Source organism: Ornithodoros turicata, chromosome 5 (genome assembly GCF_037126465.1).
Source record: "Ornithodoros turicata isolate Travis chromosome 5, ASM3712646v1, whole genome shotgun sequence".
In the NCBI taxonomy this organism is placed as follows: domain Eukaryota; kingdom Metazoa; phylum Arthropoda; class Arachnida; order Ixodida; family Argasidae; genus Ornithodoros; species Ornithodoros turicata.
Genome location: NC_088205.1, coordinates 44155607 through 44168719, shown reverse-complemented (window position 1 = coordinate 44168719; position 13113 = coordinate 44155607). Strand labels below are relative to the sequence as shown.

Genomic DNA, 13113 nt, shown 5'->3' with positions numbered 1-13113 from the left:
AATACGGACGAAGGCTCGAGTCTAACCAATGGCTGGGGTTTCTCGACCAGAGTCCACCGCAACGACAGGTAGTCAGTTGATCGCCGATTCGCAAAAAGAAGGTCTTTGGAGGAGGCTTGAAGGTTAGGACCAGGGTAGATCTCCCGTCAGTAGCCATTCGTAATCTGCAACGAAAGGAGTGTGAGAAACGCGTGTTTTTTTTTTAACTCAAACACACCACGTACAATCTTCTTCAGTCACAGAGTGACACTGATGGTCCATCTTCTCCATCTTCCTTCAATAGTCGAAGTCCTTCGCAACGTACGTCGAACGGTACCGTCCGACAGCCGAGAAACGGGCGAATCAATCGGTCCGTCCAATGCTTTTGCTCTGAAAAAATGTGAACGATTATAGAACGTATTAAAAAAATAACGAGGAAGCGTACCTTTGGACCACAATCCACCGCAATTGGTGCAGAAGAAGCGGGCGCTGCCAATCTCCCGAAATATGTGAGGCGGGAAAAAACCGACTTCACGCGCAGCAAAAGTGTTGTACACTGGAAACGAAACTCTTCAAACATTTCGGCGATGATGACGTCATGGGTATTACTTACGAGGATCTACCAAGCTGATCATGATGGAATGACGATCGACCATTCGCTTCGACATTTATAGTAAAGCTTTGCCTCTCACTCTCTATGACGTCATTGAACGTGTTTGAACATGTTAAGACGTGTTTGAACATGTTTGAACATGTTCGGACACGGGCGGCGAAGTCGCCCCTGGACACACTCGTTCCTCTCTCTTCCTCTCTATGACGTCATTGAACGTGTCTGAACATGTTTGGACGTGTTTGAACATGTTGTGACGTGTGTAGACACGAACCCCGCAATACGAAAAACGTCACGCAGTACGAATTAGACTAGTGGTTAGTGTGTCGCGCCCAGTGTAGAAGGATCCTGGGTTCGAATCCCACTCTGGGTCTTCTCGTCGTCATGTACAAGTCGTCCCAGAGTGTTAGCTAGAAATTAGTGTAATGTTTTATTCAACGTCGATGGTATTATCATTGTCATATGCGACATCGCAAAAAGGCGCGAAAGACGGAAGGCGGGGTGGTCAAAGTACAGACGACACCGTCGCAATGCGAGGAGGAGGAGAGCGGTGTAGCGACTATAAAAGGTGCGCTGGTTCTACGACGATTGATCGAAAGCCCACGAGGGGCATCCATCCATCCACGACACGAGGCGTTTCGTGGACCAAAATGTAAGTTGACCGTCTCTGCTGTGAGAGTGTATTCTATGTATGACATTGTTTTTCAGGAACCAATAGCCGCTGTCACCGCATGACACTGAACACAGGAACTCATCCCATCCTCTCTCATCATCAATCTCAAGCGTTCCTCAACTGAAGGGAAAAGTGAGCATTGTTTCGTGAGGGGGAATCTCGTACTGATTTTGTTTGACCGCAGTGCCGCGCTGTCTCGTATGTCAGTACGACCCCATCGATGCCATGCTCGTGGCCGTAGAAAGAGAGCACGAAGCTAGAATAGAGAATCTCGGTAATAGCCCAGTCGTCCTTTCAGATGACGACGACAGAGACAGTAGTCCGCCTTTCGTAATACCTGAAACGGACGACGACGAACCCCTAGATGGACATGACAATGCAGACGAATTGCTCATGTGGGAAGGGGATCAGTCGTATGCAGATTTCATTCCTCTGTCTGGTAGGGTTAGAGATGAATCACCAGATGCAAGCCCAGAATTTCGAAACGAAGCTGAGCCTGTCCAGGGTCGTAGAATCGTTGAATTGAGAGAACACGTCGTAGAGAATCATCCCTCCGTCACGGAGAGACGATTCCTTCCTTTTTTTGTCACAGATGAGGCATTTGACGGAACGGCTACTAGGTACACGCTTCTCTGTTCCCCGCACGACGACAACGTCGACGATTTGCGACTCTATCTACCGAGCATAGCTCCAGTAATCACGCGCGTCCTCGAAGCTTATCCCATGCCTTTCAAATTTTGTCTGTGCTCGAAGGCGCTCATGGTTAAGGACGGAGCCGACGGGTTGACTTCTCATCTCCTTCACGTGAACCTTCACATGAGAGTCGTTCATAACCGCCAAGAAATCGAAGGCGCGATAAATGCTGCCATCGCAGAGTCCTCGCAACGCGTTGAAAACTATGCGAGAGAAGGGTCTGGTTTCACCTCGAACGACGTCCAATGTGTCGACTTAAAACTAACGCGCTTAAAACCGAAGCGGATTGGATGCACGATCGAGCTTCCCGAGCTGCTAAGAAGAAAAACAAAGACTCTCACAAACGTCAAACTTCCGCCGAATCACGAAAACGAGTGTTTCAAGTATAGCGTGCTGGCACTCTTGCATCCGTTGAGAAACAAACCAAACGATTATGTCAGATACCACAAGTACATGAATCCTTCGAATCCGGAGACGCGCGTAACGTACTGGCCGCCCTGCTTCCCAGTCACTTACGAAGACATTTCCCTGTGGGAGAGAAAAAACAAAATCTCCGTCTACATCTACGTGTTCGACGAGCAGACGAGTTCGATATCTACCGGACGGGTTCCCTGCACGCTCTATAAGGATAAAGTCCACCTGCTCGAGGTTAGGGAGCATTTCTATGGAATCAGAAAATTTAGCACTTTCATGGGACGAAGTGACTACTTTTATTGCGAGAAATGCACGTCCGGTTACGGACGAGAGAGGCATTGCAGCAACACGAACGTCTGTGTCGAGACGTAAACGAAGTGATTCTCGAAATGCCAAAAGCGGGGGAGTGTGTCTCCTTCAACAAGATACAGTACATGCATCCCTATCCCTATTTCGCGGTGTTGGACACGGAGAGCGTCTTGGAAAAGGACGCACTCGTTAAGGACGCCTCGAGTGTGCACAGGATGAGCTCGTATAGCATTGTGCTAGTGAGAAGTTGTGATGGGAAAATAATGGACGTAGATGGCTATTTGGGACCCAACGCGGCAGAGAAATGCTTGCTCTCGCTCAAGCGATTTAGCGATCAAATCGATAGGTTGAACAGTCTGTCCCGCGCCGTTGGTCATGAGTATGGAAGACCACTTTCGGCACGCGAGCGCTACGCACTGCGAATTTTGTGGAATCGAATTTAACCGACATACGCGGAAGGTATCGCATCACGACCACACCCGCTTCGTAGAGCCCGGTTCTTCGAATTTTGTCGCGACGCTGTGTGATACGTGTAACCTTACGTGTCGTAATACCAAAGAACTCGTCGTGTGCGTGCACAACCTGCAGTACGATTTGAGCTCCCTTCTCCGCCACATGCACGTTCTAAATCTGGGCGAGCCGTGGATCTTAGCTTCGAGCTCGGAAAAGATAAGAGGGTTCAACATTGGCGATCTCCATTTCCGCGATACCACGCAGTTTTTCAACCTGTCCTTGTCGAACCTGGTGGAAACCCTGCTCGCCAGCGGTGGCGAGAGCGCGTTTCATTGTACCCGTCAAATGTTTGGTGACCGTTTCCGACGCCTCTCAGGAAGGGCATTTACCCGTACACCTTCGTCGACAGTTTCGAAGCGTACAATTTGCCCGCACTACCGCCAAAGGAAGCTTTCAAAAGCGACCTGAACGACCAAGAGATCACGGACGAGGACTATCAGTACGCCCTCGAGATTTTCGAATTGTTCGAATGCAAGACCTCGGAGGTTACACGCGTCTCTACGTCACGCTCGACGCCTGTCAGCTCTGCGACGTCGTACTGTATTTCAGGAAGATCGCGCTAGAGACGGATGGGATGGATATCCTACGCACCGTGTCCCTCGCCAGTTACGCGTGGAGCAGCGCTCTGAAGCTCACCAATGTCAAACTCGAGCTCATGAGCGATCGCGAGATGTACGAAACGATCGAGAAGGGATCAGGGGAGGCATTTGTAACAGCTTCCACAGATACTGTAGGGCTAATCACGAGGGGTGCGACGATTACGATCCCCAGCAAGAAAAGACTTTTATCCAGTACCTCGACGTGAACAGTTTGTACCCGTACGCGATGACTTTCCATCTCCCGACAGGTGGTTTTGAGTGGGTGGATCCTTCGAGGTGGAGCGAGATCGATTTTCTCAACATTCCTCACGATTCGGAAGTGGGTTACGTGTACGTGGTAGACTTGTCATATCCCGAAGAACTGCACGCGCTCACCAGGGATTTTCCCCTGGCACCCGAACACAGGTGCGTGGACGAGAACGAACTGTCCCCCTACCAACGCCACCTGAAAGATGCGTTGGCGCTGAACGCCCCTCCCACCAAGAAACTCTTGCTGACGTGCTACGACAAAGAACGCTACGTCGTTCATTATGCATTGCTCGCTCTGTACGTGAGGTTGGGCATGAAAATAAAACGTGTTCACAGCATCCTCTCGTTCCGCCAAGACAACTTTTTGCGAACCTTCGTGCAGAGAAACGTCGCGTTGAGGAATGCCGCGAGCACGAAATTCGAGCGACTTCTGTACAAAACCATGTCGAACAGCACGTTCGGTAAGTCGATACAAAATGTGAGACGCATGAAAAGGTACGCTATAGCCTACGACAAAGAAAGCGCGCTCCGAAAAGCTAGCTCCGTCGACAGTCAGCATTTTCACATTCTGAGTGATAAGTGCATCTTGTACGAGATGAAGCAACGCCGCATCAAATGCACGCACCCCCTTTACGTGGGCTTTGCCATTCTTGAAATATCCAAAGTCCGAATGTACAGCTTCATCTACGAGTCGCTCTTTTCTCGCTTGACATGTCCAGTGCAATTGATCTATAGCGACACGGACAGCATAATTTTTTCTCTCACGTGTGAAAGCCTGGAAGAGCAGCTGATGAAGATTGAGAGTGAGTTAGATCTGTCTTCCTATCCGCCAGACCACCCACTTTTCAACGACGAGCACGCGAATCAGATGGGGTACTTCAAAGACGAGACGGGGGGTGGAGTTATTCAGGAAGTCGTAGCCATCCGAGCGAAAATGTACAGCATTCTCTTGGCTGGGTCACACAAACAGATCGCGAGAGCGAAAGGAGTTAAGAAAGACGTGGTGAGGAAACATTTATTGCACGAAGTGTACCGAGATTCTCTGTTCAATGAAAAGGCGGTCTCTCAGAAGCAGTGCACCATCCAGAGTATAAAGCAAACGATGTACACCATTTCGAGACTCAAGAAGAGCTTGGTCCCCTACGACGACAAACGCTATCTCGTGGATGCCGTACACTCCTTCCCTTATGGAGCTGCGAATACGGTAAGCTTTCCTAGTGTTTTGACGCGTATCGCATTACGATAGTACTCCCTCTTTGTGCAGCACCGGAAAACCCGGAAGAGAGCCCGAGACCGTCGACGTCAGGCATCGAGTAACCGCGGAACAAAGAGCTGCACGCGCATGTAATCGAGAATAAAAGTTCTAGTCGAGACATGCTTCTCTCTCTCTCTCTCTCGCAGACAGGAGAAGCACGGGACATCGTGGCAGTGTGGTAGCGGAATGGGTGTACGAAAAGAATGACCATTCCGTCATCGTGCTGGCGCAGTGACCCGCGCAATGACGGCGCTGCGATGAAGATTCCCCTTTTCTGGCACGTCTGATCATCTCGTAATGCTGCGTTCGTGAGATCAGACAAGGGAGGGAGGGTGCAGGCATCTATTGACCAAGTCCTTTGTATGTATTCAATAAAGATGTTTCAGTGAAAGAACACACAGAGTCTCGTCAAAGTTATTCGGACTGTTTAATGCGTTGCATGTCAATAACCAATCGGTATTTCAATAAATCAATGACAAAATTGGCGATGTAGACTGCTTGCAAATGTCGCTGCTTCCGCAGGGCGTGCTTAATATGAGCGATGGCACGAGCGAGAAGGTCCACGATGTCTGCAGCGATGTAGTTGAATTCTGCGTTGGCCAAGCTCACAAATTCGCACATTAGTCCCAGGGGTCCGTCAGGAACCGTTATGCAGACGTTCTTGTAACGGGCGTAGATCCGACGCACCATCTCCTGCAGTGGCCCCGGCGAGATCTCTCCTATATTGCCAAAGCCTACCATGTCTATCACGTAGCGAAAAGCAGTGATGACGAGCTCGTTGCGGGGACTTTCGCCGTTGAAACATTCCTTCTCCACTTCTTCCCAAGAAGCGTGGGTGCGGGAACAATTTTGTAAAGAGTGGTAGCTGAACATCTTCACGTAGTGATGACGCGAGCGCGGTGCGCGCTGCCTTTATAGAGATAAACGCGCGCGCGCAAAGAAACGAGAAGTGAAGCGACAGAAGCCACCCGTCGCCGCTAGGAGCGCGCGCGCAGCAGAGAGCCGAAACCGAAAACACCCGCGGCCGGCGCAGAGGGAGCTAGCAGCGCGCGCGCGCGCATGCGCGGACGGGTGGAGCAGAGGGCGCGCGCGCATCCATAGCGCCGCTGCGCGTCGCCTCTCTCAGTTTCTCTCGGACCGTCGCGGAAGACGGACGTGCGCTCCGCGCGCTCGCTCAGTTTCTGGCTGGCTCTCGTAGAGAGCAGACGTGTGTGTTCTCCGCGCTCGCTCAGTTTCTGCCTGGAAGTTGCCGCGGGGGAAAAGGTGAGTGATTTGACGCGCTCCTTTTCTCGTATGTTTGCCGTGTTTAGCGGTGACCGCGCTCGTGCTAAGCCTTTTCTCGCATGTTTAGACTTGTTTTGCGGTGTCCAAGCCTGTTGACGCATGTTTAGCGATGTGTGGTTCCCGCCTTGTGTTAGCTGCGTAGTGTTGAGGTTAGGCCCAAGCGCGCTCCTTTTCTCGTATGTTTGCCGTGTTTAGCGGTGACCGCGCTCGTGTTAAGCCTTTTCTCGCATGTTTAGCGATGTGTGGTTTCTGCCTTGTGTTAGCTGCGTAGTGTTGTGGTTAGGCCTAAGCGATCATCCCCCCGTAAGCCTTTTTCCCCCGATGTGTACTGTTTTCTGTTTAGCAGTAGCGGTTGGACCTTTTCTCTCGCATGCCTAGACTTGTTTAGCAGTGCTGTCATTTTTACCTGCCGCTAGTATCTTGTTCTCTGTCTCTCTCCTCTAGAGCTATGATGGTGGCGCCATCTGGTGTGATGCCTTGCAACTAAGTGGCCACCTGTCGTCGATCTCTGCAACTACCCGACGTCAACAAGCACTGGTCACCCCGGAGCCGTTTCTTCGCCGCGGCATCGTTGATTTTCGAATAAATTGTTTCTCTCCACTCTGTTTCTATCTTTTCATTTTATTTTCTACCTATTTTTTATTTTTTATCAGCTCAAGTAGCCGGCAACTCACATCTTCGTCTGGACGTGTCTTAGATGATCCCCAATTAGTGTAATGACTCCCTGGTGGGTCCTGATTAATGTGGGGGGTCCCAATTAGCTCTAATTGCTAATTAATGGCGTCCAGACGAAGATGTGACTTGCCGGCTAGTTGAGCTGATACATTACTACTTGTGTTTACCTCTGTGTGCCCAGACTCAGGCTTTTACATTATGGAGTTCATCCACCAGCCAGCCTGCATCTACGCCATATTGTCAAACCAGCGAAGTGCCACACATAAATTTGGCTCCACAGGATATGAATGTGACATGCTACTCCCATTTATTAGTCATGTAGACGCAGAACAGTTACAAAGAGTGAAATAGTACGTACGTTCGAATTCGAGTCCAAACAGGCTCGGACGATTAGTATCGAAATATCCGGTATCTACAACAGCACGCAGGGAAAATAAATGCAAACCCGAAGAGTCACTGTTCATACTGCTACTGTCACTGCAAGTCCAGACACATTAAAATAATGACGCCTCGGTAGACCATTTGGTTGAAATCATGTCCTCCTGCTTTTGAATATCCAGCGGCAAATTTCCATGGCGAAACTGCAAAACAAATAGACGTACGTCGTAAGCGACTGACCACATAAACAATGAAACCCGTTAATCAACATGAGCTCACCTGTCTCAAAGTCAGAGAGTCACCTCTTATTACTAGCCAAGGTGATATGCAGCCTGAAAATGTTAAAGAATTATGTGAATTGACTCATACGAACAAAAGTTATGAGTGTGAAGCGATTGAATTAAGCGTTACCGTATTCACGAATATCTCTCACGGCGGTATTAGTTGAAATCCCCTCCCCTCCCGAAAACTACCAATTTCTTGAGGCTACGGAGTTTCACACATTCAATCTGCAACTACTCACCCACAGTGAAAACTTACAACCACATGTGTTGCGAACACAGGGGTGGCATCCACTCCTTTGCTCCATAGACGAAAGCGTACTGGGCGAACGCAATGCATGCTGGGCAGGTCATGGTCGCACGTCACAGCGAACGTCATTTCAGATGTGACCATCAAGGTGGCCGCGCCCGTGATCGGCAGTCAAACCGTTTGGAAACAAGGCGTTCCCAGGTGAAAATCTCAACTGGAATCCGAAGTGGACCCATTTGCATGCCAAAGTGGTTTAAAGGACAGTCGCATCCGTTTCGGGCGATTTCGAAACTATAGTGTCATCTTATTCCTTATGGACTGCTGAACACGTCATCGAAAACCACACACGAAATAGTGGCGTTGTTCGGCTGTTATTCAATGGAATGCATGACAAGAGCAGAGGCAGAGTGTTGAAACTATTCAGGAAATCCATCTCTAAAAAAGCGTGAAAACATATTTACCTAACAACCAATCAGGGCGCTGCCTCCAGGGACGCTTTCGATCCGTCTGCAAGCTCTGCGGGCATTGGGATGTCAACATGTCCGACGAGAGTGAAAGTTGACTGTCTCTATCCAAAGATTTCCTCGAGGACAGCAGTGATGCAGTAATAGAGGACAATGATCCATATTCCGTGGATTCGTTGCAACGACAGTGTATATTGCAGATACGAAGACGAAACTAGTAGCGACGATCCCGCCGTTCCTCGGTTACGAGCAGCTTCTCGATTCAGTGCTTGATAGACGCCCACTTCAAAAAGAAAAGCCCAACAGCTACGTCTGCGGGTTTGCAGTCAGAGGAGCCGGACGTGTATTGTGTTACCGTGCAGTGGGCCCGGTAGCGACGCTCGGCACCAGCACGTTGTTGCAGTGCATTATGGAGCATCCTCTTTTCGCCCTACCTGTGCTACCGGCTGCAACTTCTGGCTCCAACAGACAACAGGTGCAGTAACGTGGTTTTCAATTTCTCTAAGGGGGCGCTGGTTATCGCTTTCCGACGATAGCTAGAAATTCCGCAGCCATCGCTGATGTAATCGTACAGTTATACCCGTACCGCGTTAAAGTAGTGTCAGAAAAGAGATACGATCTACAAATTCCGTTTGAAATCTTGCCGCTTCCGACAAAAGCACTTGTAAAAATCACCGTTATCATCAAAAATGATCATAAAAAAATCATAAAAAAAGATCATTAAAAAAATTATCATAAAATCATCATTAATATATCAGACGGCTACGAAGTTGAATAAAAGTGAAATAATAAGACTTGGACTACAGATTACAGGAACGTTAACAAAAACTAATTTATTTAAGGACAAAAAAAAAGTCCTTTTTTTGTCCTGACGAAGACAGTGCCACTGTCGAAACGTCGACCATTCTTTTTTTAATCTATGTGTTAAATTGCCCATTAAATAAATTAGTTTTTGTTAACGTTCCTGTAATCTGTAGTCCAAGTCTTATTATTTCACTTTTATTCAACTTCGTAGCCGTCTGATATATTAACCTATTTGTTCTATATATAAACATATATATATATATATATACATTCTTGAAGGTCTTGAAGATTCAGACGGCGCCGTATTAATACGCAGAAGAAATAAGTTCGCACAGAGCACCACCAAAGGAATATTTTCAGATTATTTCATTTAATTCATTTTGAAATTACACAGACACGACGTTTCGAACGGTGGACCGTTCTTTTTCAAGTGAAAAGATATAATGAGTTGGTCAAACAGAAAACACTCACTATCGTGTGCTTCGACAGTGGTGGGGGAAGGGAAATCGCAGTGCGTTGAGGTTGCCGAAGGGAGGTCATAAATTCTGTGTGCGGGGTCCTGTCGAGTGTGTTTCGCACGTGGGTGTTTTTTTTGTTTTTTTTTTTTGGGGGGGGGGTCTTTCCCTAAGACGCATTTGTGTGGAAATGACTCGTTTGCGTCGCGTAAACGGGTGTAGCTTCTTGTTGTGTTGTAGGCGTTATTATTTCTTCATGTTTTTCACAGTGGACAGCGATCCCGGGTGTTCGTTTAGTGCCGGATTGAATTTATGTATTAAAATTGATTCCTTCATTTCACGATCCCTATCGCTCTTGAATCCGGATTGTAATATGGCAATAGAGAGTTTCTCAATCGCATGTTCTGGAAGGGCAATATGCCTAGATAGCGGGAGTTCCGGTTTTGTTTTGGTGTGGGACTTGTGGTTGTTGAAGCGAATTCTGAATGATGTGCAGGTTTGTCCAATGTATTGAGCTTGGCATATGGTGCAATGTAGAAGGTATATTACGTTTTGAGTCCCACAGTCAAAAGTGCCATTGATATGGAATTTGAAGTTTGTGGTGGTGCTGGTAACATCCCGTGCTGACAACATGAGGGGACAAATTTTGCAGCGGGGTTTTTTGCTAGGCCTGCAGCCAAGGAATTCTTTTTGTTCCCTCGTGACTTTTCAGTTCACCAGTACGTCCCATAAGTTTCGCGGTCTTCTATAAACAATCTTGGGAGCCTCTGGGAAGACTTCCCGAAGATGTTCAGATTGGTGCAGAATATTGAGATGGCGTTTCAGAATGGATCCGATGCCAGCTACATTTTGATTGTAGGTTAAAGCTAAGCTCGGCGCGCAGTACTCATCGGTTTTTGAGGAAGCTGTGGGCTGGTTGGGACCTAAACGCCGAGCTTTTTCAATTGCGTCATTAACGACATCGGGAGGGTAGTTGCGATCGGTGAATGCGTGCCGTAGATCACCTAGGTTTTGTTCGAGGTCGCTGTCCTCTGTGCAGATACGCCGGTATCTGCATGCTTGACTATAAGGTAGAGAGAGTTTGCAGTGACGGGGGTGTGAGCTATTAAAGTGTAAGTATTGCTGACTGTCAGTTGGTTTTCGGTACACCTTAGTTTCCAGTGATTGGTCCCTGACTGTTACTGTGACGTCCAGAAAGTTCGTAGTTGTGGTCGAATAGTGGTGGGTGAAATTGATGCTGGGGTGCGCGTTGTTGAAGCCCCGAATGAATTCCAGTAGTGAACTCTCAGTGTTGTCCCAGATTATGAATATATCATCGATATACCTCTTATAGAGAAATGGTCTGATGTGGCACCGCGACAGAAAACATGTTTCCAATTTACCCATGAAGATGTTCGCGTAGTTTGGGGCCATTTTTGTGCCCATAGCTCTGCCATTTACCTGGACATAGTGTTGGCCATTAAATTCGAAGTTGTTCAGCGTTAGTATCATTTCCAATAGTACCTTCAGTGTGGCGCTGTCCACGTGGTAGGGACTGTCCGACGGTGATTTCGTGTAGGCTTCCACGACCGCCTCGATGCCGTCAGAGTGGGGAATATTAGTGTAGAGGGACGCTACATCAAGGGTGACAAGGAAGCAGTTCTCAGGTAGTTTGAGGTTGCGAATGGTCTTTAGAAAATGGTTGGTGTCTTTCACATATGACTGAAGGGTGGGGGGGATGTCCTTGATGAGGTAGTCCACAAGCGTTGACAAGTTCTCTGTCACTGTGTTGTTGCCAGATATGATGGGTCTGCCTGGATTGCCCGGCTTCTGAATCCTGGGTAACAGATAAAAGCGACCAGGTTTCGGAGATTGTGGAAGGAGTTGCTTATGTGTATCAGGCCTGATTTTTTTGTTATCACGGAGGTCGGTTAGGGTCCTCTCGATCTTTGACGCATAGTCTGGTGTGGGATCGCAATCAAGCCTCTCATAAAACGTTGTGTCTTCCAGTTGGCGGGCTCCCTCGCGAATATATGCGTCAGTGTCCATGACCACAATAGCACCTCCCTTGTCCGCGGGTTTGATGACAATGTCCTTTCGTTTCTCAAGATCGCTGAGTGGTTTGCGTTCTTCACTTGACAGATTTTGTCGTGGGGGTCCTTTTTTGAACGTTACTTTGGGGATGTCCTTTTGCACAGCTTGGATGTAATCATCGAGATGGCGGTCCCTGTGTTCAGGGGGTGACCAGCTGGAACCTGTTTTGAAAGGGGAAGCCGTCTGTCTGGAGTTCTCTTTATCGTGGAAAAATTCCCTCAGGCGCAGTTTACGGGCAAAGTTTTCAAGATCTGGGTGCAGTTGGAATTTGTTCAATCCTGTTGTACTTGGACAGAAGCAGAGTCCTTTTGATAGAAGGCGTTTCTCGATGTCTGTTAGCGTTACTGATGAGAGATTTACCATGGATTTGGGGGGACTGTCAGAACGGCCTGCCAAAAGTGGTTCAATAATGGCCTTCGTCGGGTCCTGAGGCGACTGCACAGTTCCCTGGTGTGCCGACGGAAGATCGCGTTCCATTTTTCTGTCCTTTACTGTCCGCAAGGCATTGGATTTTTTTTTGTCTGAAAACCAGCGAGAGCGCGTTTTTCCGTAGACGTCAGAAGTGAGGTCATTTCGTGTTGCTTTTTTCGTAGGTCGATGAGTTGATCTTCGCAGTGGCGTGATGCAATAGAGAGAAGAGCGAGCGACGCATCATGTAAGGCAGCTTCCCACTCGGACAGATGAGTTGCGTTGAAGTTAGCAAAAGGTAGCCTGGTTGAGAGCCGCGCTCCCTTTGGAATTGATTTGTTCTGTAGATGTTCCGAGATGAAACTGAAATGGCTCTCGTAGCGCATGATTTTGTCAGACAATTTCCTGGATTTCAGGAAAGCTCCGGATTTCTTTTCTTTCGTAGACGGTGTGTGAGGCAGTCTGGTGTCTAGTTGTGACAGACTTGTGGGTTCTTTTACCGTGTCGGTTGGATATTCAGTGCGGCTGCGGTCCTGTCTACGGTCTTGCATTTCGTGTAGTCCTGGTTGTTTTTGGTACCCGCAGGGTCTTAGTGTCCGTGAATCCGTTAAGCATGCCGGATGTCTGGATGTATATGAAGAATATCGCGCTTCTAGCAAGGGTATTATGTGCGACAGTTGCGATGACATTATGTCGGTTCCGAGCGGACTGGGGTGCAGTCCGTCGGCTGAGAGGACTAGAAGGGGG

The 13113-nt window shown here is 48.4% G+C and overlaps 1 protein-coding gene and 1 long non-coding RNA gene across 2 annotated transcripts; one reads left to right on the top strand and one right to left on the bottom strand.

Moving 5' to 3' along the window:
* The first annotated feature begins 6445 nt into the window (after positions 1-6445).
* On the top strand, positions 6446-7178 carry LOC135395614 (uncharacterized). The gene is made up of 2 exons (XR_010423213.1): positions 6446-6557; positions 7023-7178. It is a non-coding gene; the product is annotated as an uncharacterized LOC135395614 (long non-coding RNA).
* Positions 7179-10593: 3415 nt separating this feature from the next.
* Positions 10594-12435, bottom strand: LOC135395791 (uncharacterized). The gene has a single exon (XM_064626884.1). The coding sequence runs from the start codon at positions 12433-12435 to the stop codon at positions 10594-10596; it is 1842 nt and encodes a 613-aa protein (XP_064482954.1).
* Positions 12436-13113: the final 678 nt, after the last annotated feature.

Coding starts and splice junctions, on each gene's coding strand:
- LOC135395791 (XM_064626884.1), bottom strand. CDS start 12,435: ATGGAACGCGATCTTCCGTCGGCACACCAGGGAACTGTGCAGTCGCCT.